The sequence below is a fragment of the Petromyzon marinus genome (genome assembly GCF_048934315.1).
Source record: "Petromyzon marinus isolate PM22_M1 ecotype Great Lakes invasive population chromosome 68 unlocalized genomic scaffold, UKy_Petmar_22M1.pri1.0 chr68_unloc.1, whole genome shotgun sequence".
Taxonomy (NCBI): domain Eukaryota; kingdom Metazoa; phylum Chordata; class Hyperoartia; order Petromyzontiformes; family Petromyzontidae; genus Petromyzon; species Petromyzon marinus.
Window position 1 is genome coordinate 4,981,367 of NW_027422597.1, and position 27,699 is coordinate 5,009,065.

Sequence of the window (27,699 nt, forward strand, 5' to 3'; positions counted from 1 at the left end):
TCAATGTGTGTTTTTTAGTCCACGTATGTCCGTGTGTAAGTCGATGTGTGTGTGTGAGTTGCTGTATGTGTGTACGTCGATATATATGTGTGTAACTCCATGTGTGCGTATCTAAAGTGGATGTCTATGCATGTGTGACTCCATATGTGTGTGTGTGTACGTCTATGTGTTTGTGTGTGTGAGTCAATATGTCTGTGTGTGTCAGTCCATGGGCGTGTGTGATAGTCGCTTTGTGTGTGTGGCTCCATGTGAGTTAGTGTGAGTCCATTTCTTTGCATGTCTGTAGCTCCATGTGTGCGTGTGAGTCTATGTGTCTGTTTTATTGACCTGGTCAAGGCCTATGATACTATCAGTAGGCCAGGCCTTTGGTGTTCTTCATGCTTTCGGAGTCCCTCCCCCTTTGCTCACGATACTTAAGGACCGTTATGATATTGAGCGGCCCCGCGTCAAACTACAGGCCGTCAGTCACAGCCATTCCCTCTACACCTTGGGGTGTGACAGGGATGTCCTCTGGCTCCCACATTATTTAACATATCTTTTGACCACGTAGTTGGTGAAGCCTTCAATGGCTGTACCGGAGGAATTACCATGTGATACAGATACAATGGGAGGCTGATCGATGCCCGGGTGCGGTCAAGGGATGGCTCCCTATTTCTCAACCATGTTATGTATGCCGATGCTCTGGTGATTGCTACTCACTCAGAGGAGGAGTTGGAGTCGCTGCTGCTGAACCTGGAGCGTGCCACTAAGAGGTTGGGCCTTACCATCAGCCCTACCAAAACTAAGCACCTGCCTGGGTATTTTGTACCATCGGACAATCCACCGCCACAACTCACAATTGGTGATGCGGCAGTTGTGCAGATATTGCAGAGATTCCCATACCTGCCCAGTGTACTCATGACCAGCTCCGGTTAAACAGCAGAGGTCCCACTCCAAATCAGTCGAGCGTCATTATATTTTCATCGGCTGCGTTATGCTGTGTGGAAGGTACCTGGTCTCTCGCTCCGCATGAAGCTCCAGGTCTTCTCTTCCACGGTAATTCCATCCCTTCTCTACGCTTGCGACACGTGCACCCCCTTAATGGAACATCTTCGCCGGTTCGAAACATTTAGGCTGGCCTGCTCATGATCCATCCTGGGTTTAACCGTGTGTGTGTGCATCTAAGTCGATGTTTTCTATGTGTGTGGGTCGATGTCCGTGTGTAAGTCCATGTGTTTGTCTGCCTTTGTCGCCCGGGCAACGCCGGGTACTTACCACAAGTAGTTATATGAACACGTAAAAAAATAATTGAACATTTTACGTATAAAAATATAAATAGAGTAAAACCTTGAATTGCGAGAAACTTGGTCTTGGTCTGCGAGTGTTTTGCAAGACGAGCAAAATTTTTAAATAAATATTAATTTGATAAACGAACGAGGTCTTGCAATACGAGTAGTACGTATACGCTTTGTCTAACGAGCGTCACATGATCACAAGTGATATACGAGTGCCTTGATATACGAGTGCTTTGGATTACAAACACGTTTCCGGAACAGATTATGCTCGCAATCCAAGGTTTTACTGTATACGTGTGCATACATTTAAAAATTAACGTGTCGTAGTGCGATGACCAGCGGTGTGGTAGTGGTAGACACGCCGTGGTGCTGGTGCGATAACAGCGGTGTTGTAGTGGTAGCAGCTAGACGGTGCCACGTGACGCACCGTGGTGCTGGTTGCGATGACAGAGGTGTGGTAGTGGTAGTAGCTAGGCGGTGCCACGTGATGCACCGTGGTGCTGGTGCGATGACAGCGGTGTGGTAGTATGTGGGACTCTGTGTTAAGTGAGTTTGTGGGTCTCTGTGTGGTGAGTTTGTGGGTCTCTGTGTAGTGAGTCTGTGGGTCTCAGTGTGAGGTGAGTTTGTGGGTCTTTGTGTGGAGAGTCTGCGGGTCTCTAAGTGATGAGTCTCTGGGTGCTCTGTGTGGTGATTGTGTGGGTCACTTTGTGTGTCTGTGTAAGGTTAGTCTGTGGGTCTCTGTATGGTTTGAGTGTGGGTGTCTGTGTGTGGTGAGTCTGTGAGTCTCTTTGTGTGTCTGTGTGGTGAGTCTGTGTGCCTCTGTGTGAGGTGAGTCTGTGGGTGTCTGTGTAGTTTGAGTGTTGGTGTCTGTGTGTGGAGAGTCTGTGAGTCTCTGTGAGAGGTGAGTCTGCGGGTCTCTGTGTGAGGTGAATCTGTGGGTGTCTGTGTGGTTTGAGTGTGGGTGTCTGTGTGTGGAGAGTCTGTGAGTCTCTGTGAGAGGTGAGTCTGTGGGTATCTGTGAGGTGAGTGTGCGTGTCTGTGTGTGGTGAGTCTGTGGCCCTGTGGGTCTCTGTGTGAGGTGAGTCTGTGGGTGTCTGTGTGGTTTGAGTGTGGGTCTCTGTGTGAGGTGAGTCTGTGGTCTCTTTGTATGTCTGTGTGGTGAGTCTGTGGGTCTCTGTGTGAGGTGAGTCTGTGGTCTCTTTGTGTGTCTGTGTGGTGAGTCTGTGTGTGTCTGTGTGAGGTTAATCTGTGGGTCTCTGTGTGGTTTGAGTGTGGGTGTCTGTGTGTGTCTGTGTGTGGTGAGTCTGTGGGTGTCTGTGAGGTGAGTGTGCGTGTCTGTGTGTGGTGAGTCTGTGGGTCTCTGTGTGAGGTGAGTCTGTGGTCTCTTTGTGTGTCTGTGTGGTGAGTCTGTGTGTCTCAGTGTGAGGTGAGCCTGTGGGTCTCTGTGTGTCTCTGTGTGAGGTGAGTCTGTGGGTGTCTGTGAGGTGAGTGTGGGTGTCTGTGTGTGGTGAGTCTGGGGGTCTCTGTGTGAGGTGAGTCTGTGGGTCTCTGTGTTGTGAGTTTGTGGGTCTCAATGTGTGTCTGTGTGTGGTGAGTGTGTAGGTCTCAGTGTGTGGGTCTCTGTGTGAAGTGAGTTTGTGGGTCTCTATGTGAGGTAAGTTTTGTGGATTCTAGATTTTACAGCTTAAAGGACGCGACCTGGGCTTGGCTATTTTCACTCCAACGCTGTCCTCATGACAACACAGTCCCTTCACCTGATGAAGGCTGCTTGTATTGTGGTCGAAACGTCGTGATTTTTGTTGTTTTATTTTTTACCTACGTGACTTTACCGAATTGAACCAAAGAGTATGGATCCTTGCAGTCACGAAAGCTTCAAATCTAGAATTGGTCGTGCATGTCACGTATATCGTTTATTGTTAAATTGTAATCACAATTCCTGTGATCACTGTTACATTGTTTTTATAGCTTTATTTTGGTGATTTCGAAAAGGTTCTGGTTTAGCCATATTTGTTTGTTGAAATACACAGAGTTAGACTGGTAACTGCAATTGAAATTGTCTTATGGTTGTTATTGTTTGACAAGCATCCCACTGGGATTTTTGCACACAGCGTTGATATGCGGTGCTTTTTCTGGAAGACTTTGCTGTTTTTTTCCTGGATTTTTTCTGTTGCATGTAGTCACTTTAAGATGTTTCTTGTTCTTTTTTTAGTTGGTTGCGGTTGCACCCTATTCAAGAGCTGAATGGCTCACAGGGCTATACCTAATAAATGAACTGAACTGAACTATGGGTCTCTTTGTGTCTCTATGGATAAGCGTGGTTTCTTAAGCGAAAACTGGGGAATGTGGTGGTAGCTTAACATAGGAGACGATGGGAGCTCTATGGGAGTTTGCCGGCGAAGGCAATTGTAGTGCGGATAGTTAGCGAAGCTTATGTCATGTAGGGAATGTGGAGGGCAGGAAACGTGAGAGCCTATGGGTGCTCTATTTGATTGGCCGGCGACGGCGATTTTAATGCATAGTGCGGATAAGCGTGGTTTCTTAAGCAAATTGGGGAACGTGAGGACAGGTAATGGAGGCTATGGGAATAGCCTGTGGAGGTGATTGTAATTTGTAGTGTGGATAAGAAGATGGTTATGTCGTGTAGGAAATGTGGTGGAAGGTTTGATGTAAAACCTATGGAAGCCTATTCGGAGTAGCCAGTAAAGGTGATTGCAATTTGTATTGTGGATCGGTTAGGTAAGCTTTGTTAATGACGACCCGTGCAGAACTCATTAATTGTAACTCAGACACGTGTCCCATCCCACTTTTGACGTCACCACGGCACTTATGAGGCCATGTGAAGTTTCGAAGGGTTGCTGGACAGACCCAGCAGGTGCTTTGGGTTGACTGCTGTGCCAGGCTCGTTGCAGGAGGAGGTTACGGGACAGACTCAGCAGGTGCCATGGGTTGATTGCTGTGCCAGGCTAGGTACAGGAAGAGGTCACGGGACAGTCCCAGCAGGTGCTATGGGTTGACTGCTGTGCCACGCTAGGTGCAGGAGGAGGTCACGGGACAGACCCAGGAGGTGACATGGGTTGACTGCTTTGCCAGGCTAGGTGCAGGAGGAGGTCACAGGACAGACCCAGCAGGTGTCATGGGTTAACTGCTGTGCCAGGCTAGGTGCAGGCAGAGGTCACGGGACAGACCAAGCAGGTGCTATCGGTTGACTGCTGTGCCAGGCTAAGTGGAAGAGGAGGTCACGGGACAGACCCAGCAGGTGCCAAGGGTTGACTGCTGTTCCAGGCTAGGTGCAATTGGAGGTCACGGGACAGACCCAGCAGGTGCCATGGGTTGACTGCTGTTCCAGGCTAGGTGGAGTAGGAGGTCACGGTACAGATCCAGCAGGTGCCATGGGTTGACTGCTGTGCCAAGCTAGGTGCAGGAGGAGGTCACGGGACAGACCCAGCAGGTGCCATGGGTTGACTGCTGTGCCAGGCTAGGTGCAATTTGAGGTCACGGGACAGACCCAGCAGGTGCCATGGGTTGACTGCTGTGCCAGGCTAGGTGGAGTAGGAGGTCACGGGACAGATCCAGCAGGTGCCATGGGTTGACTGCTGTGCCAGGCTAGGTGCATCTGACAACAAACATCTGGGCAGTTCACCTCCATTGGTTCAAGCAAAGCCTGTCTCTTGCTTCTGCTGATGAGACACGGAGCTGGGCAGACTCCAAATACACAGCAGCAGCAGGCATCTTCAGGGTCGGGATGGAACCCACGACCTCCTGCGTACCAGGCGAGGTAGTTAAATTTCATCAGGGTCGGGATCGAACCCACCACCTCCTTTGTAACCAGGCGAGGTAGTTAACATCTCATCAGGGTAGAATTGAACCCACGACCTCCCGTACACTAGGCGAGGTAATTAACATTTCCTAGCCACTGTGATGATGAGAGAGAGACGTAGACTCCAAATATACAGCAGCAGGAATCGTCAGGGTCGGGACAGAAACCCACGACCTCCTGTATACCACGCGAGGTAGTCAAAATCTCACCAGGGTCAGGATCGAACCCACCACCTCCTGCGTAACCAGACGAGGTAGTTAACATCCCATCAGGGTCCGGGATCGAACCCACGACCTGCGTAACCAGGCGAGGTAGTTAGCATCTCATCAGGGTCGGAATTGAACCCACGACCTCCTGTGTACCAGGCGAGATAGTCAACATCTGGATCCAAGTCACCTGAGACCCCAGGGAGCAGCAACTCGCCACAACAAACACAACTGCAACGTTCTGTTGAGTCCGCTTATTTATTAACAACAACAATCGATAAACAAACAATGGTCTAGATATATATGTACACGTTATTACATTATAACTTATTTTTGTATCTCTATCCTAACTCTTCACACGCGCACGTGGCTTGGCAGGCTCTCGTCCATTGTGTGGTGAGTGTGGATGGTGAGTGTGGGTGGTGAGTGTGGTGTGGTGAGTGTGGGTGGTGAGTGTGGGTGGTGAGTGTGGTGACTGTGGGTGGTGAGTTGGGGTGGTGAGTTTGGTGAGTGTCGGTGGTGAGTGTGGGTGGTGAGTGTGGGTGGTGAGTGTGGGGTGGTGAGTGTGGGTGGTGAGTGTGAGTGGTGAGTGTGGGTGGTGAGTGTGGTGTGGTAAGTGTGGGTGGTGAGTGTGATGAGTGTGGGGTGGTGAGTGTGGGGTGGTGAGTGTGGGTGGTCAGTGTGAGTGGTGAGTGTGGTTGATGAGTGTGGGGTGGTGAGTGTGGGTGGTGAGTGTGAGTGGTGAGTGTGGGTGGTGAGTGGGGGTCCACTCCGCTACTCTGCTGTGGGCCGCCCACCATAGAGCAGCAGGCGGCTGAGCAGCGAGCGGAGTGAGCGGAGCGCCCTGCCCACACGCGCCAGGACCCCTCGCACCCTCTCCTCCTCCTCTTCCTCCTCCTTTCCATCCTCCTTCTCCTCTTTATCCTCCTCCTCCTCGTTGTCGTCATCCTCCTCCTGCGTCTCCACCACCTCCACCACCTCCGTCCCCTCTCCAAATGTCTGGGTGAGCGGGGACGATGGCAATGGCGATGGGAGCTTCTCCTCCGGCTCCGCTCTGTGAAGAGAGAGGCAGGAGCACCACAGCAGCACATCATCATCATCATCAACATCGTCATCATCGTCATCATCATCATCATCGTCGTCATCATCATCATCGTCATCATAATCGTCCATCATCGTCATCATCGTCGTCATCATCGTCAACATAATCGTCGTCATCATCATCGTCATCATCGTCATCATAATAGTCATCATCATCGTCATCATCATCAGCATCGTCATCATCGTCGTCGTCATCCTGATCGCAATCATCATCATCGTCATCCTCATCGTCATCATTGTCATCATCATCGTCGTCATCATCATCATCATCGTTGTCATCATCATCGTGGTCATCCTCATCATCGTCATCATCATCATTGTCATCATCAGGCACACAGAGACCCATATTCATAGAGACCCATACAGACCCCAGAGACCCATAGACCCTCAGAGACACATAGACCCACAGAAACCCATAATCATAGAGACCCATAGAACCACAGAGACCTATTGTCCCACGTAGACCAGAAGCGACTTGGCCATCTCAGCTGATAGCCGATTAAAGAGGGCTGACAACATCATCTTCATCGCGTGGACATTTTATATCGGCAGTCAAATACTCGAAGTGCGTGACGACGGTTCTCAACGTGGATTGGAAAATCTGGAGGACCCTGAGAAGAATCCACGCGGTGACCACCACGGGGAGAGAAACGCAGACTGCAAATATACAGCAGCAGCGGTATCGAGCCCACGACCTCATGTATACCAGGCGAGGTAATTAACTTCTCATCAGGGTCGGCATCGAACGCACGACCTCCTGCGTACAAGGCGAGGTCGTTAATGTCTCATCAGGGTCGGGATCGAACCCACGTCCTCCTGCGTACCAGGCGAGGTACACAGAGAGAGGCTCACCGTGGCTCAGCAGCTGCAGAGCCCTGCACAGGAGTGGTGCCGACGCTGCTGCTCATGGTGGTGGTGGCCCAACTGGTGGTGGTAGCCCGGATAGTGGTGGTGGGATTGGTCTCGCTGGCGGTGGGGGTGGCCTCGCTGGTGGTGGGGGTGGCCTCGCTGGTGGTGGGGGTGGCCTCGCTGGTGGTGGGGGTGGCCTCGCTGGTGGTGGGGGTGGCCTCGCTGGTGGTGGTGGTGGCCCGGATGGTGGCGGTGGTGGCCTCGCTGGTGGTGGGGGTGGCCCAGCTGGTGGTGGTGGCTCGGATGGTGGTGGTGGTGGGGGTGGTCTCGCTGGCGGTGGGGGTGGTCTTGCTGGCGGTGGGGGTGGCCCAGATGCTGGTGGTTGCCCTGGTGGCGGTGGCGGTGGCGGCGGCGGCGGCGGCGGTGGTGGTGGTGGTTTGGAGCCAGCTGTGAGCCAGCGCCTGCTCAGGCGTCATCCGGAGATTCGGATCCCATCTGTTGGGAGACGCATGGGGAGGGAGGGGTGGGGGGGAGACGCACACGTGGTGAGAGGGGCATGGTGAGATGATTTGACAGGGTGGGAGGTGGGGGGAGAGTGGGGAGATGGTGGCGTGGGGGGAGGGAGTGGTGGTGGGTAGTGAGTGTGTGGCAGAGCTGTCAACCCGTACGGTTTATTCCATATTCTTGTACAGGGTAATTGAGTTTTCAGGTCTGTACGGAGTGCAGCTGTTTCAATTCTGGGTAACAAAAATAATTGGTCTATTTGTGTTTGTCCCTTGTGATGGGACTTTGCAGGATGAACGTTGAGATTTATAAGGGTCACGGAGTGACCAATAAAGGTCTGAGTTGGGTCTGTAGTAAGGTAGGGCACGGATAAGGGGTTCACAGGTACGCTATAATCTGTATCCTACTATACACTATACTATACTACATTACTACACACTTCATTACTATACACTACACTTTACACTATACACCACACTACTATAGACTACACACTACACTACTACATTACGTTTCACTATACTATTACACTACATAACTACACACTATACTACTACAACTACACGATACACTACACTACTACATTTTTACACACTACACTACACTATTATAAACTACACTACTACATTATTAGACACTACACTGCATTACTATACGCGATACACTACACTATGCACCACACTATACACTACACTACACCACAGCTGTTAACCAATACTGTTTGCCCTCTGTTCTTGTACAGGGAAATTGAGTTTTCAGGTCCATACAGAGTGCAGCCGTTTCAATATAAACAACAAAAATAGTTTGTGTCTATTTGTTTGTGTTTCTCCCTTGTGATGGGACTTTTTAGGATGAACGTTGAGATTTATAAGGGTCACGAGGTGACCAATACAGGTCTGAATTGGGTCTGTAGTAAGGTAGGGCACTGATAAGGTGTTGACAGGTATGGGGTGGTGAGTGGGGGTGAGTGAGTGGTGGTGAGTGGTGTGGGGATGTGTGGGGGTGAGCGAGGGGCGAGTGTGGTTCGTACTGCAGGCAGCAGCTGACGAAGTCCACCAGCTGAGGGTGGTGGCCCTGCAGTGCGCGGTGCAGGGGGAGGCTTCCTGGTGGCCGCTGCTTGGACAGGTTGTAGGGGAGTACCTCGGAGTCTATAGAGGGACAGAGAGACGCACGCAGAGTCACCAACCACCACGTCGCCCACATACCACCTCATCCACTTAACTACCCAACTTCCTATCCACCTACTCACCCACTCACCCACCTGCATACCCACTCACCCACCCACTCATCTACCCACCCACTCACCTACCCACCCACCTACCCACCCACTCACCTACCTGCTCACCTACTCAACCACTCACTCACCCACTCACCCACCCACTCACCCACCCACTCACCCACCCACTCACCTACCTACTCACCTACCCAACCACTCACTCACCCACCCACTCACCCACCCACTCACTCACCCACCCACTCACCTACCCACCCACCTGCTCACTCACCCACCCACCTATGCTTCCTAACGACTGCTACTGAGAGCCCCAATCCCAAATCTACCCCCCACCCCCGGGGTAATCAGAGCCCCCCCCCCCCCCAGGCCAACCCAGAACCCTATAAGAGCCTCACTGCCACCCCCACCTAACAAAACTGAATGGGTTACGTTGCTTCCGCCAGCCTGCCCAAACCCCTCAACTCACCATCTTTTTTGGGGGCATGCCCAGGATCTGCGCACGGTTTGGGAAGAAGACAAAAGAAGGAGGGGGTTACAGCTGGTGTAGCCTCAGCAGGCCCATTGGGGCAAGTGCCGTCTGTCAGCGGTGAGTAGTGGCGGAGGCAGCGCGTGTGGAGGCCAGCACTGTTACAAAGACAACAATCCCCCCTCCTAGTCTTAGCCTCATCTCATTGCTGGGGCAAGGGCTGTTAGCAGCGAGCAGCACCTTTGAAGGCCGGAACGGCACACAAGGAGGTGGGTGCCCAGCACCACGCCCGGCCACCTTTGTCTCCCCCAGTGGAAATGTTTACTACACACTGCTACACCAGGTACTCGTTTGAGGCTGAGTCAACCTATGAGAGGCCCTGGACCATTTTAGATATTCCTCGCTGGTGTTTGTGGCCGTGAGAGGGAATAAAACTTCATGAGTATGGGTATCTATGGGTCTGTATGGGTCTCTATGAGTATGGGTATCTGTGGGTCTGCATGGGTCTCTATGAGTATGGGTTTCTGTGGGTCTGTATGGGTCTCTATGAGTGTGGGTCTGCATGGATCTCCATAAGTATGGGTTTCTGTGGGTCTGTATGGGTCTCTATGAGTATAGGTTTCTGTGGGTCTGTATGGGTCTCTATGAGTATAAGTCTCTGTGGATCTGTATGGTCTCGATGAGTATGGGTCTCTGTGCAGACCAACAGAGACCCATACCCATAGAGACCCACCATACCCCCATACCCACCATACCCACCCACCATACCCACCCACCATACCAACCCACTATACCCACCATACCCACCCACCGCCCATACCTCAATGCAGCAAGGCAGGTGTTCTTCGTCGGTTGGTGAATCTAAAAGCACCTTGCCGGTGGCCAACTCGGCCAAGGTGCAGCCCAGGGCCCACATGTCCACAGCGCAGGTGACACGGTAGCCCAGCAGCAGTTCCGGGGCCATGTAGGGCACCGTCCCGCCCACGTTTTGGGCTGCACAGCAACAACAACAACATGGACGATGAATATAAAGTGGTCACTCCGTCAACAGCGACGTGGGTTGAACAGGTTTTTTTTTTTTCGGTTGGTTAAACGCATAGTCGGCTTCTGCGACCGATATTGCACGGTGGAGGCGAGTTTTTGGGTTGGACCACGTACTCTGGCTGCCCGCCTGATGATGATGCTTGGCTGTAATCGCTCGAATTGTAAACGTCGTAGTGGGTTTACATCTCCAGCACACCGTTTAGTGCTGTGCAAGTGGTGAATTGGAGCGTCCTTTTTACGTGACGCTGAACATCACTGGCTGGCTGCGTCGGATGGCGGCGGGTTTGACGATGCAACGTTTACATTGACGTAAGCTAACCCTGAAAAAAAAAACTCCACGCACGTGTAGCTGCATTGTTATGCGCAACATGCATAATACTTACCTGCACAGCAGTATTGTATGAGTCACGACTACAATAACCGTTGACCAGGGGTGAGGGGGCAAAGCCCACTGAGGGAGGGGGCTGGGGGGGGGGGCAATCGTTAGACCCAGACCCTCTCGAGACAGGACGGTTGGGAGAGGAAGGATATAAAGGACAGCTCTCCCAGCATGAGTCAGTCCGCACTCACCTCAAGACTCAAAACATCTAGATAGTGCCCTGGGACTTCCGACCTCCGGCCCTTGTCAGTGCCAGGTCTGAACGGCCCAGTGACAGTACCCGCTAAGCAGAGTATAGTGTGAGGGCACACTAAGTATGAGGACGTATCCTCTAGGCTATCGGGTGGGAGAGGCCGTTACCTCTCTGTGTTAGGGACGTTCTCTGACGTTAGAGTAAATTAACAGTGTTGCCTACGAAGAAGTCTCTGCCTCCTTTGTCACACTACATATACAATAATTATTAATACAGGGTGCTTCAATAACTATATATAATTATGCATACAATAATTATGTATGCAATTATATATACAGGGTGCTTCAAAAAATGTGAACACTTCTGGGAATTTTAAAAAATGTCACGATAAATGTGCCTCCGAACTCGGGAGACCACCTGGAGAAGATTCCAGGCATTGTGTTGACAATGATCGTGAATTAATATTACATTTTTTATCTTTTTATTTATTTTTCTCTGTTCACTGATGACATTTAATTGCAACTTGTCGCATACAAGACCAGCCCACCAGTGCCTCCGAATGGGAATTGACTCCATCCCTCCTCCAAAATTGATATTAAGAATGATTCTGCCAATATTATTTCTAATCAATCATGGTGTCGCTTGGGAGCCAAAGGGGGTGAAGTGAACCCCCCCTCCCCTCACAGCAGCTGCCTCTCACACTCGGAACAAGGCAGCCAGAGATAAGCCATAAAATATAATAAAACCCAAAACAAAAGAGAAGGGGGGGGGGGGAATTACTAATGAGACTCGGGGGAAATCTACGTAGCCTCAAAGGCCCCCGTTAAAAGAGCACAGACAACCAGGCACCACGAAAGAACAGGCGAATTCTTCAATGATTTTCCTTTTCGTTTATCTTAATACAACGGTTAAAGTTCAGAACTTAGCGACAAAAATGAGTCGACATCATAGACTGCCAACACACTCACTCAGATTAAAAACCAGACTACAATCTACCTAGTGGGTTATTACTTCTCATGCATGCCATTTTAATACTAATGTTATTCACCTTAAATTCTATTACCTCTTGCCGTCTACGTGACTTTATAAAGACCAAGAAATGTGAATTCCAGCAGTTAAGAAGCTTAACTGAAACTTAACTATACCTCTAACCTCAGGACATCAAAATATAACTCGAGTATAACAGGACGGATCCCTGGATACAGATGGTGGAACGAAAGTTAATAAACCCTAGGAACATACATGAAATGACAATGTAAAATCACGAATCGTGGAAAACATAAACCAAATAATGATGATGAAGAGTTAAGCCAGGGGTCATCCAGGGGAGATGAGGCGAGGTGGGTCGATCACGTGACCAAGATAAATGTATTCCATAGAGTAAGAGAGTCTCCCAACCGCCTTTGTCTTCCAGCAGCACATGATAGAAATTTGCATACTCAGGCAGAGGGAATCTCCTCTTATAAATAAAAATCAACCACCACGATGCAAGCATTGTAAATACTGCCACAAACATACCTTGAGTCACGTACAGAATCATAACTACAAAGTGGTACGGTATCGAGCTAAAGGAGGTAAAATAAAATGTTTAACTTCAAAAGCCTCAACACACCCCTTTGTGAGAGGCAAAAGAATGTCACACCGGGAGGGAAGAGATGAGGGGGGGGGGAACTCCACCGGACAGAGGGAGCCCCCCCTCCTTCCAGATTAATTTTTGCAGAAGAAAGACGCACTCGGGGGCAATCTGAATCATCTGTTTCCCTTTGATGGCAGGATGGCTGAGGAGGGGGACAGAAATCAAGCCAGGGTGAGACTTAACAGATGGCTTAATAAATCAGAACACACACACACGGACACATGTACAACCCCCGCCCCCACAGCACAGAGCGAAATCAAAGGAAATTCCGGTCCTTTGTGAGAAGGCGAGCCAGAGGAAGAAATTTTGGCATAAAAACAGAGACATGAGCCATACATCGCTATCACAGCTACCAGCGGCAGAAGACGGCGATCAATTACAGAAGATGACCAACCACAGAAAATAACAGCCAGCCACCAAGGGCGATCAGTCACTGAAGAGTTCTGCGACGGCGGGCAACGTAAAGCAGTCAACGTCGAGAAAAGGCGGAAAGCGCCAAGCATCGACCAAGCCAGCATCACAGAGAACCAGCTGCACGTGCAATCGACACCGCCAGAGAGACGGAGCAGGAGAGAGCACGCCGCAGCGTCACCAGCGCCACCAAGCAAGGGTGTCAGCTGCCAGCGGACGAGCTGCGGGTGCTACCTGACGACGGGATCATCGCGCACCGACGGCGAGCGTCGTGCCGACTCTTCCAACCAGCTGTGGACAGAACTCCGGCCGCCCGTGAGAAAGAAGAAGAACCAAGCTGTCCATATGATATGCACACATCCACACATTACAACACATCACCTGGCGTCTGCTTGACGCAATGAATTGATCAAGGACACATCCATACACAACACATACCCGGACTAACAACAATAAAAAGACTCATGATAAGTGCGTCAAGTATCAACTCATAACGAAGAACACAGTTGCCATTGGGTTACGGAGAAACAGTCGTTTAGAAGTATTTTAGTAGTTATGTTTCTTTTGATTTGCATAAATATTATGAATGAATTTATCGATGAAAACTAAACATATAGAAACCTAAGTTACGAATCTACACACTCACAGGGAGAATATTGTGTTGAAATCTTTATCTTGATCATAGAATCTGCCCGCGAATTTATTGAAGCCTTAGCCAATTGATAAGTATTTGCTGAAGCAGGCATACTGCCCCACACCATTGTTTCAAACATTTCGTTAATTACATAATCTTGCCCATTAATTAATTGCCGTATACTTTTTGCCTTAGGGACATGTTTCTTTATTGCCTTCGTATGAATATCATTGCATGAATGTTTAAGGACGTTTTCCTCTCGCCGTCTATGCTCGCGTACTCTGAGGAATAATCGATTGTATTGTTACCCAGTTAACAAACGTGATCATTGAGGGTTAAATGTATGGATCAATAAGGAGAACATCTCCAGGAGTACTGTGTTAACAATTCCAAGCATAAGAGTTCGCATATTAGAGTGTTAAGGTTTTGTTTAGAAATTTAAATTGCTTAACACAGAAGTGTCTGCGTGGCGCCTTCCTAAATTCATGCATAATAATCTTAATTATAAGAACTGCATCCTGCAGTGAGATTTGAAATTTGAGACCTGATATAAAAACACTAAGACATAATCAGTAAATGTTAAGCGAGAATAATTGTATTATACCGATTGATAATACGAACCTAGACAACGAAGCCGAGCTTAATCTAGCATACTTACAGTACACCTGCATAACTTCATGCAAGTAATTGTATGATCCCGGTTGATAATACTACCCTCGACAACGAGGCAGGGCTTAATTATCATAACGGTATGCATTAGCATAATCGCATGCAATTGCAAAACCTAAAACGATGACGTCTCCCAAATTAACATAATGTATGTGCATAATTACATCAATTAATGTAATTTTGGATAATTACGATTTTTTTTTTACATTTCATTTAATTTTGATTATTGTTATTACATTTTCAAGACCCGGCAGATACAACACTCCCCTCCCTCCATCCCCTCCCCTCCCTTCCCTTCCTCCCTCCCTCGGGGTTCTCCGTTCTCCTCCCGTAATTTGTAAGCCGCTAATAAAAAATTGCCCGACACCACGGGGCAATCGTTGGTGGCGCCAGCTCCTCGCCGCCTGGCTGCTGCCTATCCCGCAACTGCACACAACGAATAGCAGAAGAACATTAAGTAGCAAATAAAGTTAATAATAAGTAAATACATATTATAATAAAAATTATAATATGAATGAATTATAAAATTGATTGTAAATGAAATGTATGCGTTACGTGAATTTACGCATTTAAATAAAAGAATAAATATATAATTAAAATGTCGTTAATTATGTATGAGTAAGTTAATAATGAAATACATTTTTTTTATTTTACGAAATAATTTAAATTAACAAATATAAAATATTGTTTATAAAATATTTTATAATTTTAATAAAATGAAAGATGTATGAATAATACATGAATAATAAAATAAACAACAAGAAAATTAAAAGAATAATAAATAAACCAGTCGCCCCCCACCCCCCGTGTTAAATTGTGGATGTTAGGGGCAGGCGAGTGTGAGTAGCGGCTTCCTTGTACAGATCACGGAGTTGAGAGACACCTGGGCGCGTTGTGGACGTCCTGTGGGCAGGGCGTGCTCGAGACGGCTCGTCCCTCCAGCGTCGGGTGAACAAATCCCGTTGCGGCTTGGATGAACGTATTCACTCACACGAACGCCTCCCACCCATTGTACATCACATAAAGTACGGGGGAAATCACTGCAGTTGAGAATATATTATATTTTTAAATCAAACGAACCACGCGTGACAGAACCCTCCGCATGTAGGAACACGAGCTACAATATCAAAGTGAAGGAGTGTGTGCACGTCAATGAGAATGGACGTGAGGGGTCGTTAGTGGAAACGCAGCTGAGTTGCTCACAGCGCAGCTGCTCGAGTGGAGGAGGAGAGGCGAGTTTGATGATCAACCCGAGTACCCAGACACATCTAATGCAATGGAGCAAGTGGAGATGAATCCACTTGCTGTACTGCCATCTGCTGGCAAGCCAGGGTATGGTGACCTCAGTGCCCTTGGGAAGAGAGTGATCCACCTGGATTACAGGGGATAAGTCCCTCAATGGAATCCAGTGCTTGATCTGAAGCACGCATCACCACAGCTCGTGCTATGCAGGTACAGTGCAGTAGGTTGTTGGAGGGCAAGAAGAGGGTGGTTGGAAAATCTGTAAAGAAGTTTATGAATGACAACAAAACCGAAGGCTTTAGCTGGAGTAAAAAAAGGGGTAAAGATATCGAGAGAGATCGGTAAAGTTGGGTATTTCTGCTATGGACGGAGCATTTCATCTACGAGCCACCCATTTCAAGGCACGCAGTTACTCAGAATAAATAATGTATAGTATCCACAGGCCATGTGGATCGTGGGGGTTGTTTGGCCATACTTCACCACGCCAGCCAGTACGGGTTGGTGGTAGACGTGGCATCTATATACAGAGGTACATGTTGCAGCACAACATTGGATTGTTCTGCTCTACTCTGTTCTACCTACATTAGTGTCCAGTCTAGCAACTGGAAAAGAGCTGACTGATGGAGGCAAGGCACTTATAGGGCCTTGCCTCCGTCAGTAACGAAGCCGCTTCATGTACAACATCTGGCTACTTTGCAGCCTCAGCTATTTATGGGTTTCACAAATATTCATGATCCACCAAACCCCTCCAACTCCCTCAAAAGGTTTCCACTCAGGTGGGCTCCACCGAGTGATGCTGATCAAGATAGTGGTGAAGCCTCTTCAGTCTGTGTGCGTGTTCTACTGACGATGCGCTGCGCTTTACGAACTACAAAAACCAACAAGATCATTGCCAGTTCGACTTCTCTAATCGAACCAGTCAAGCGGCTCTCCCTAAAACCCTCGGCTGCTAGACCACCCAGATTCTATGGTCTTCCCAAGATCCATAAAGAAGGTACCCCACTACGGCCCATCGTGTCCACGATCAACACACCTACCTACAAACTAGCCCATTTTCTGTCGGATACTTTGCTTCCATTTACTGGCAAGACCACTTCAGCAGTACTTAATTCAACTTACTGCGTCTCTAATCAAGGACATTTCAGTGTCCCCTGATGATGTCCTCGTCAGCTTTGATGTGGTTTCTCTATTCACCAAGGTTCCAGTGCCTGACACCATAGCAATAATTGAAGACAGTCCAACATGGACTGAACCCTGATGTCCCTGCGCTGATTAGGCACTGCCTTACCAACATGTACAACACCTGGAATGGTTCTTTCTACAAACAAAATGAGGTTACCCCCATGGGTTCCCACTTGTCACCAGTGATAGCCAATGTTTTCATGGAGAAATTTGAAACAGACGCCATCCAGACATCCACCCTACGTCCTTCCCTGTGAAAGAGATTTGTGGATGACACTTTTGTTATTTGGCCACATGGCTTGTCAGTATTGGACCAGTTTCTCGAACACATTAACTCCATACACCCATCCATCAATTTCACCATGGACGTGGATAAGGATGGCAAGCTGCCATTCCTGGATGTTCTGTTTGAGAGGAGGTCCAATGGCTCTTTGGGACAGTCTGTCTACAGGAAAGCCACCCACACAGATTCCTATCTGAAACCTGATTCCCACCACCATCCGGCACAGAAGAATTTCCTCATCAAAACACTATACCATAGGGCCCACTGCATTTCTGACCAACACCACCTGGCCAGTGAATTAGAACATGTACACCGGACCCTTAAGATGAATGGATACTCAGACCGCATTATCCGCAAAGCTGTGTCTCCAACCATTGAGAAACAACCCCCTGAGACTGACCAAAACCATCACGTTACCATACATAGCAGGCGTTACCAAAAATATTTCCAAAATCTTAAACAAACACAAGATCCAGGTCCGATTTAGTACAGTACACAAAATCCGTGATCTAATCCCATCCGTAAAGGATGTTATTCCTGATTTGCAGCACCCTGGAGTCGACAAACTGAGTTGCATTTGTGGTGATTGTTACATTGGGGAAACGAAACGACATGTATCAGACCGCATTCGCGAGCACAAGGCAGATTTGAAACATGGCAGGACGAACTTGTCTGCCGTGGCTGATCACTGCCACAACGCTGTGGGCTCTCGTGATATTGTTTTCTCCGATACCAAAGTGCTCTGCAAGCCGTCTGGATACCACCAAAGATTTGTCCATGAAGTCATTCGAATATACAAACATAGACATAACTTCAACCTAGAAGATGGATTCAAATTGAGCAATCATTGGAAGGATGTTATTAAACAAGTTAAACCTTATATGCCTTATAGTTTATATACATATCCGCATCTCCAGTCTTTTACTCCCAGCCCTGCTCACTCCCATCACTTTGAAATTTGCTGTGCAGTGTTTCGAGCCTGCAGAGTTCTCCCCCCCCCACCCCCCAACGTGTCACAGCTTTAGGTCAAGCTTTAGGTCGAGCATTAGGAGCATGCTTGCCACTCTCTTCCAGCCCACGCCCCGCCCCCACACTCACTTTGGCTCCTCGCTCCCCCCCTCAGCTATATAAGACCTTGTCACAGTCATCTCTTTGGCCTACATCAGCAATTGTTTTCGCTGTGGTTGTCCCCGCCTGATGACGGACACTTGTGTTGCGCCCGAAACGTCGTGATTTAATTTAGTTGTTTTCACTTTTTTATTTGATTATTATTTTCACCTACGTGACTTTAGCTAAAGAACCAAAGAGTATCTACAATGTAAATAGTTTAAGCACGAGTTTCATTTAATTGTGCACTCTAAACAAAAGCAAACAAAGTACTTCTGGGTAACCCTCGTATCTCTGCAACAGTGGTCAAGAGTCACTGCATTGGTGGCGAGATGTTAACTACCTCGCCTGGTATACAGGAGGTCGTTTGTTCAATCCCGACCCTAACGCCTGCTGTATATTTTGAGTCATCACGTCTCTCTCCGTTGTCGCGTAGATTTCTCTCCGGGTCCTCCGTTTTTTTCCCTCCACATTTAGAATCAATTTGCATTCAGAGGATTTGGCTGCCGCTGTAAATATCCACGTGACGAGCCACTCCGTTGAGCTGTAATTTGCAATAACCAGGTCACACGTGAACAAGAGAGACTTATCTCAGTAAAGTAAAAAATAGTTTTTAGTTCGCATCATCCCACATGCCACAATCCACCACTCAACCCCCCCCCCCACCCATGGCCTATTGAACCAGCACTAAACACAAGACGTACTTTAACAAAATACTCAAATATATGTTAGCCTACGTTTCCTATTCAAAACCACTATTATACAGAAATGAAACAATATATAGGTGTAATAATATATACATCTTCATATCTCATCATATTCAGAGGTAAATCATACCGTACTAATCACGAATAAATAAAACAAAAACGCCTCTCCAATCTGAATCAGCCACTGCGGTCATCTCGACCAAGACTCAGAGCCAACCTGAAGGCAGCCATTTTGTACATTTAAACCATTAACACTTTAAACGTAATTAACATTTTATTCAACAAACTACACATACATTATGTTGTAACCGCCTTCTGATTGCTAAATGCGCATTAATTTAGCTCAGAATTTCCATAAAGAAGTTACCAACGCTTGTTAATTGTTAGTAAATAAATAAAAATAAAACAAAATGGAGTCCTCGACTCCATTATTCTAAGTCATGAAAATAAATTAATAAAGGTGTCCAGTTGTTTTAGGGGGGGGGTCGTTGTCCCCCCGTTCTCCCCCCCCTCCCCACCCAAACTGGGCCCACAATTAAAGTGAACTTCTGGCACCGTCACCGCTGGCTAAGAGACACCGCATCGACACTCACGGCCACAGACCCCCACCACTACCACCACTACCAACAACACCACTACCACCACCACTAACACTAACACCACCTTCACCACCATCACTACTACTACCACCATCACTACCACCACTACCACTACCACCACCATTACCACTACCACCACCATTACCACCACAACCACCACCACCACTAACACCACCACTACTACCACCACCACTACCACCACCACCACCACTAACATCACCACCACTACCACCACCACCACCACTAACATCACCACCACTACCATCACCACCACTAACACCACCACCACGTTCCACGCCCACCAACGGGGTGGAGCTGACGAGTTCTCTGCCCCACACCGCTACAGCTGCGCACTGGCAGAGTCGTGGTTTAGACAGCAGGAGGGGCAATCCGATGAGCTGTGAAGCTCTTTAAGTTATCACAGATGTCCACTATGGGCACGGGGTCACGGCAAGTTACAGCAGCACACATTGATGATTAAAAACTGGGGTGTAAAATAGGGAGAAAGTAAATAAGTCACGTAAAAATAAATAAAACTATACAAATATAATTATACAAATAAAACTAAACGATGCTTTATCTTTCCAGGTAAAGCGACTGAGGTAGTAGCTTCTTTCAAAAGTTACGCAAGTCACTAAATAGAAGTAAATCAAGATAAATAAAGTTCGGTTACATTATCCACAGGCACATACAACTGAATAATAAATGTTTATGTATTCGTTACCCTTGTACAAGTGTAGTGGAGTAAACAATACGCATAGGAATTGGCCACATACAGTACATACAGACAGACAAGGAGAACGGGTCACATGAGGTCGAACAGGTGGTCGAGTCACGGGTGGCGTAAACAACTCGAAGTAATTAAGCGAGTCGTGGCACGAGGGCTGTGATTGGTCGAGAGGCTGTAAGTGTTAAGTGGTGGCGTCTCGATGTCTGACGGAGGGGACAGGTGCGAGCTGGCGGAAAACGGCCAGCGAGCCACGTGGCAATTAATTAAGGCTAATGTGAAAGGGGATAAAACGCGAGGTGATTTGAATGGAGAGAGAGTTGTTACTGGGCAGTTGTTGGCGAGAGGTGGAGAGATGCGAAGAGGACAGCTGGCAATGTTAGGGAAGAATAGATAGAGAGCCGAACCCCAAAGACAGTAAATAGCGATAGGGAGAGTTAGTGTTAGCGGAGATAAAGTCACTGTGTGTGAATAGACAGACAGGATGCTGTGTGTGAATAGATAGAAGAAGAATCACAGTGTGTGGAAGGGAAGTCACTGCGTGTGAAGAGATAACGGTGATACTGTGTGTGTGTGAGGAGATAGAAGACGAACCACTGTGTGTGGAAGGGAAGTCACTGCGTGTGAAGAGATAGCGGCAACACTGTGTCTGAGGAGATAGAAGACGAACCACTGTGTGTGGAAGGGACGACACTGTGTGTGAAGAGATAGAGGAAGAAACACTGTGTGTGGAAGGGGATGCATTGACGATGCTGAAGTAAATCGGAGTGTCCGAGTTGGCGGAGCGCGAAGAGAATTACTGTGTGTATGGAACGATGGAATAAAAGTGACGGCGGAAAAAGAGACGGTTGTCGTCCGAGTGAATTCACGGCACTACACAAGTAAGGAACAAAGCGAGTGGCATTGCGTGTGTGGATGTGAGAGGAGTGGCCACTAAACGGCAGCGCTCAGCTGCACACCGCAGACAAAGATCCCCCGCGTAGCCTCCACAGGCGGCAGGGGCAAGTGCTGTTAGCGAGCGCCTATTAAGACCGGAACGGTACACGGTGAGGGCTGTGTGTGGACAGCCCCACGCCCGGCCGCCTTTGTCTCCCCGGTGCTGGCGATGTTTACACGCCACGCCAGGTACTCATTTGAGGCTGAGTCGACCTAGGGGAGGCCCGGGACCGGTTCAGACACAGCACACACGGGGCCCTACGACCTCTCTCTCTCTTACTCACCGCTTGTGTGAAGCCCTCTGTGTCCTGTCTGTATACCACTGTGCACGATTCTGTGTGTCTCTGTGTAGTACTGCACACTATATATACTTCTGTGTGTCTCTGTGTAGTACTGTACACTATATATACACTTCTGTGTGTCTGTGTAGTACTGTACACTATATATATGTTGGGGTCGCCGGCCCCCGGGATCTCTTCTGCCTGCGACCCTGTCCGCGAAGTACCGACGCTCCCAGACTCTCCACTAGTGTGGGAGCTGCCGCCGCCGCACCCCTCCCCGGGCGGGGAAAGGTCGTCGTGCTCCTGTTCCCCCCCCCTGTGCTGTCCCCCCCCGAGTCCGGGTTTCCTGCCGGAGAGGCATCGCCCTCGACCGCCCTGGGACCCGCTAGCGCTTCGCCGGCACCCAAACGCGACGCTCCCCGCCCGCGCAGTCCCACGCCCCAATCACACGCGGGTAACAGGGGGTTAAAGGTCGGAGGGTAAACGACGTCGTTCGTGCTCACTCCAGCGATTGGGGGGATTGGATTAAACGGGTTTAAAGGGCTATGCGATGGGCTTGCGTGCGAGACGGGTATCCGCTCGCAACGTGGGAGTCCACAGCCGACGGTTTGTAGCACACACCCTCCACGCGGCGCCGCTCCACACACGCGGCGACCACCGAGAACAGCAAGCGCACCCACGCGTCCACTCTCTTTCCACACCCTCACAAAAACCACACCAGTCCGTTATGTAACCGCCGACGATTTATTCCAGCGCGTCGGCGAGCCCTTATTTAACCGGGTCAGTCGGGATCAGCGGGGCAGGACCAATCTATCTCTCGATAGTCGGCACTACACTCTACCTGTCCTTCTCCCCTTTACCCTCTCCGGTTTTCCTCTTAAGCTAAGTCCCAACTCCCTCTTTCTCTCTCTCTCTCTCTTACTCACGGTTCGTCGTCACTGCCGGCTGGTCCTCGCGGCGCGTCGATACGTCCCACGGACGTTCGCGCGGCTGGACTCGGGAGTTGACGGGCCTGGGGTTGACTCGAGTAGCCAGATAACTTTTTCCCTTCGCCCTGACCCGCTTTATTCTTTCTACATCAAAGGGGCTACCTGGTGCCGACTCGCGGGCCAATCAGCTCGCTGGGATCACCCGCCAATCGGTTGGCCCATCTGTATCCCAGCATCCCCCGGGCCGTTGCTTTCAGCGACGTCCGCATCTAAATTTACCTGCTCAGCGGCCCTCCAGCCGGAGGGCGACCCTGCTTTCCCGCCGCTCGTGGCTCTGCCCTCCAACCTGCCTGCCCTGCCGACCCGTGTGCGTGAGGCGCGTACTAACCGCGGTGGCGGGGCAGCCCCGCCGTGAACAGGTAATTTCTACTCAAGTCACGGCGCCACGGTGGGTGTTAGCGTCGGAGGAGACCGTCCAATTCCCTGGCCGCAGGAAACCGTGAAGATTATCCCTTTACGAGGGCTTCTGGGTGAAAACCTGTCGGCCAGGGTGTCTCCCCACGCGCTCTAATGGTGGGGGGAGTGCGTGCGTGTGTGTTCCGGTGGGGGGGGGGGGGTGGGGAGGTGGCTGGGTGGAGCAATGTCGGCCTCGCCGCTCGGGGGCGGCGAGATCGCAGGTGGGCCACCCGCCGATCGGCTCCGTGGCGGCGGCATCACATAGCCCCCCGAGGTGCCAGTCCCCGTCCCGGGTTGACTGGAGCACCTCGCCTGGGCTGCACCCACGAGGTAGCGCTGCGGGGTCCGGGGGATCCGCCCGGATCTCATGGCCGGCCTCGGGGGGGGTGGCTCCGTCCTCGGGGTTTCCTGCAGCGGTCTCCTTCTCCACTCCAGTGGCTCCTCCTGTCCCTCGGCACCTGGGGGCTGGGGAACAAACTCCGCGGCAGCGGGGTTTAAGGGGCGGCGTCCCCGCCGTCCTCTGGCGGGGCCGGGGCGCCTCGGGGCTGGGGGCCCGGCGGGGCCCATGTAGTGCGCGAGGCCCCCGAGCACGGGTGGCGCAGGGGCACCGGGATTTCGCGGTACTCGGGCAGCGAGGTTCTCCCCCGCCGGGGCTGCCCTCCATGGTTTTAAGCGGCGGACGTTAACCACCGTTTCTCGGCCCCTCTCTCCACCCTGGATTAATACCGTCCAGGGAGAGATCTGCCGTACCACGGTCCAGGGTCCCCGCCAGTAGGTGGTCAGCTTCCCCACCTGTCCGGCCCCGACGCGAGGGGTGTGTAGCCACACCTTGGTGCCTGTCAAGAAAAGGGGAGGCTCCACGCGGGGTCGGGTGCTCTGCTCCTGTCGCCGATGCGCGGCCTCCCCTTGCGGGTAGGCCCGGTCCCGGACCCCTCGTAGGGTCTCCATCAGATGTTCCACGGGGCGACTCCCTTCCTCCATTTGGGGGGGAGGAATGCCGAACAGCAAGTCTGCGGGTAGACGAGACTCACGACCAAACATCATTAGGAACGGGGTTTGTCCCGTCGATGTGTGCACCGTGGTGGCGTAGGCGAACAGGGCGTAGGGGAGGTGTTCGTCCCAATCCCGTTGGTTTGCGGCCGCCATACGCTTGAGCTTTCCGGCCAGAGTCTGATTCATATGCTCAACCATACCGTTCGCCTGGGGGTGGTACGCCGTGGTTCGGTCTTTCTGGATTCCGAACTCCCGGCACAGCGCCTGAAACAACTCGGCCTCGAACTCGCTACCCTGGTCGGTAAGGACTCGCTCCGGGATCCCGTGCTTAAGGACATAGTGCTCCACGAACGCCCGGGCCACTACCAGGGCCGTTTTATCGGGGATGGCCACCGCCACGGGATAGCGGGTGAAGTATTCCACCGCTACGAGGGTATAGCGGTTGCCCCGGTGGGATCGTGGGAACGGCCCCTGGAGATCGATGCCGACCAGCTGGTTAGTCCGACTGACGCGGAACGGCCTTAGGGGTACTTGGTATCGTGCCGGTTTCGGTCCGCACTGCTGACAAGCGCGGCAGCCCTGTACCCAGGCGGCCACATCTTGCGTCAATTTGGGCCAGAGATACTGGCGACGCAGAGTCTCCCGAGTGCGCCGTTCCCCGTCATGGCCCCCGAGCGGGTGGTCGTGTACCAGCCGTAGCAGCTGGGGTCGCACCTGGGCGGGAACACAGATGCACCCCGGCTGGCCGGCCTCGGTTAACTCCCGTACCACCCCGTTCTGCACACACAACCGGGCATACAAACCGCTCCACGGCCCTGGTAGGGTGCTTTTCCCCTCCCGCAGGGCCGCTTCCACCGCCGCCAGATCCGGATCCCGCTGCTGGGTCTGCCTCAGCTGCTCGTCACTCAGGCCCGGGAAGGCGCAGCCGACGTCCTCCTGGATCCGTCCGATCGGGGCAGGGTGGTCCGCTGGGTCCCGAGTCGTGGGCCCTGCGCTCGCCGGGCGGCCGACTGGGTCCGCGCCTCCACCTGTGGGGGTCTCTGTGGCGCATACCGCACTCTCTCTCGCCGGGGGGGGGTTAGGTTCAGCGGGTTCCCGGGGGTCCGTTGCCTGTCGGCAACGTCCCCCCGTGAAGCACGGGCAGGCCTCCTTCGCCCTCGTCTCGGCACACACCACGGGTCGCCGTGATAATGCGTCCGCGTTTGCATGCGTCCGCCCCGCCCGGTATTCGATCTGCAGGTTGTACTCCTGCAGCTGCGCCAGCCATCGGGCCATCTGCCCCCGCGGTTCCTTGAAGGTGAGGAGGAACTGCAGAGCATAATGGTCCGTGCGAACTCGACATTTCCTGCCATACAAATACGGCCGAAACTGTTTACACGCGAAGATCACAGCGTACAATTCCTGACGGGTCACACAGTAGTTCAGCTCGGCCCCGCTCAGGGTCCAGCTGGCGTACGCAATCACCCGTTCCACCCCTTCCTGCACCTGCGACAACACCGCACCCAGCCCGCTGCTGCAGGCGTCGGTGTCCAAAATAAAGTCGGTGGTAAAATCGGGGAAAGCCAGTGTGGGGGTGTGTGTGAGGTGGTCTTTGAGGGTGGTGAAGGCCGTCTGGCAGGCCTCCGTCCACTGATAGGGGTTCTTAGGGGAAGTGAGTTGGGTGAGGGGGCGTGCAATCTCGCTGAATCCCTTTACAAATCGACAATAATAGGTGGCGAGCCCCAAAAATGATCTTATCTCCGACAGGTTTCTTGGCTGTGGCCAATCCACTACGGTGCGTACCTTGTCCGGATCGGTGAGCACCCCCGCCTCGCTGACGCGATGTCCGAGGTACACCACCTCGCGCTGTGCGATGTAATACTTACGCGGCTTGAGCTTGAGATGAGCCGCTCGCAGTCACTGGAACACCTCCCGTAACCTGGACCAGTGCTCAGACAGAGATCTACTGAACACGATCACATCATCCAGGTAAATCAGGCATTGCTCCCACTGCAAGCCCCGCTTCACCAACTCCATCAGCCGCTGGAACGTCGCGGGCGCGTTGGTGAGCCCGAACGGGAGTACTCGAAACTCGAATAGTCCCATCGGGGTGGTGAATGCGGTTTTTGGCCGATCCTCCTCCGTCATCTCCACCTGCCAGTACCCAGACGCGAGATCGAGGGTGGAAAAATACCACGCTCCGGCGAGGCTGTCAAAGGTGTCGTCGATACGCGGTATGGGAAAGGCGTCGCCGAGGGTGACTGCGTTTAGTTTGCGGTAATCGACGCAAAAACGGGTTGACCCGTCCTTTTTCGTTACTAGTACCACCGGGGCAGACCAGGGGCTCGCCGAGGGCTGAATTATGTTATCGCGGAGCATGTCCCTGACCGCCTCTTTGATCTGGGCGCATTCGGGTGTGCCCACGCGGTACGCGGGGAGCTTTATGGGTCAGGCGGCCCCGGTGTCGATTTGGTGCTTAACGAGATCTGTGCGACCCACGTCTGAATCGTGTTCGCTGAACACGTCGGCGTACTCCCGCAGTAACCCGCGTAGCTGATCGGCCTCTCCCTTGGGTAAATCTGCCCAAGGTACGTGTACCGCGTCAAGAAGGGGGACGACCTCGGCATGGGGAGTCGGGCCGACTCGCCAGGCCAGGTCCTGTTGGTCCTCGGGGCGACCGGGGTCCTCCGCCCAGAGTGCGAATATCGAGTCGCTGGAGTGGCGCGCGTGTAGGGGGTGCACGGTGGCTACTGTGGTGCGCCGTCGTAGTATTGCTGGGGTGCCATGGGGGTTAAACACACGCATAAACAATCGGCCCCCATCGGCGTTTACCAACGTGGCTGACCCCACAACCCCGTATCGTTTTGCTAACTCCGGGTGAGGAGTTAGCATTACCTCCCCCGATGGTCGGTGCGCGGGGTCGGTGGAGGGTGTCGCCACAGGCACCAGCATCTCGGCGAGCGGCCCGATGGTGACGGCCGTCGTCAGGGTAGCGGCCACGGGTGTGAAGCGGGGGCGATTCGGCTCCCGTCCCAGGAATGGAATCCGTTCCCTGCTGCCTTCCACAGTGGCGCAACGCTGTCGGGGCTGCACGTTGAGCCCCAGCTTTTCCAGGAGGTCGGTACCTGTGATGCACTCGTGGCACAGCACACTCGAGACGTAGAACTCCTGGGTGCACACCTGGTGGCCTACGCGGACCTCCAGGGTGGCCCTCCCCAGGGGCCCCATTCCGGCTCCGCTCGCCGTGTGCAGTGCGCGGTCCGGGGCCTGCAGGCGGCTCACGTTGACCCCGACCGCGCTGCAGTGCGCCGCGCTCAAAAGCGAGGCCACCGCCCCCGTATCCAGCAGGATCCGGGTACGCATTCCGTTAACCTGCCCTTCTACCAGCGACGTGGCCCCCGTGATTCCTGCCACCAGCTCCCGTAGCCAGTCGCCAGGAGTCACCGCGTCCACGGGCGTTGTCGCTGGAACCTGTGTGAAGATCACTCGCTCGCCATTATTCCCACTGTCGTGGATATGTGTCGGGACCGCGTCGATTGCACCCCTAGGTGGTCCATTCTCTAGGGGGCGTTGGCGTTTAACCCTTCGGTATATCTAGCGTGGGCGATCTGTGGGCAGTCTCTCATGAGATGCCCCTGACGGCCGCACATATAACACGCCCGGGGGGGGGGTGGCGGCTCCGTAGTGGGCACCCTGCCCGCTCCCTCTCCCCCCAGGGCGCCGCTGCCCAGACCCTGCTTATAGTCAGGCTATCCTCCCAGCTAGCCCCCTCACCGTGGAGCGCATCTCACCCATCTCGGACTGGATGGTCCCGACGGAGGACTGCAGCTTGGTCATACTTCGGTCCATTTTGTCCTCCAT

General features: G+C 51.8%; 1 protein-coding gene across 1 annotated transcript; it reads right to left on the reverse strand.

The window, feature by feature from the left end:
* Window positions 1–3,432: 3,432 nt before the first annotated feature.
* On the reverse strand, window positions 3,433–27,699 carry LOC142908049 (uncharacterized). The gene is made up of 5 exons (XM_076058218.1): window positions 27,630–27,699; window positions 10,323–10,444; window positions 9,452–9,478; window positions 7,251–7,708; window positions 3,433–6,351 (listed from the first exon to the last, which is right to left on the reverse strand). The coding sequence occupies exons 1-5, from the start codon at window positions 27,697–27,699 to the stop codon at window positions 6,072–6,074; spliced, it is 957 nt and encodes a 318-aa protein (XP_075914333.1). The 3' UTR covers window positions 3,433–6,071.

Coding starts and splice junctions, on each gene's coding strand:
- LOC142908049 (XM_076058218.1), bottom strand. CDS start 27,699: ATGGAGGACAAAATGGACCGAAGTATGACCAAGCTGCAGTCCTCCGTC. Junction 7,709..9,451: donor GCATGCCCCCAAAAAAGATG/GTGAGTTGAGGG, acceptor ACGCCTGAGCAG/GCGCTGGCTCACAGCTGGCT. Junction 6,352..7,250: donor TCTGCAGCTGCTGAGCCACG/GTGAGCCTCTCT, acceptor CTCTCTTCACAG/AGCGGAGCCGGAGGAGAAGC.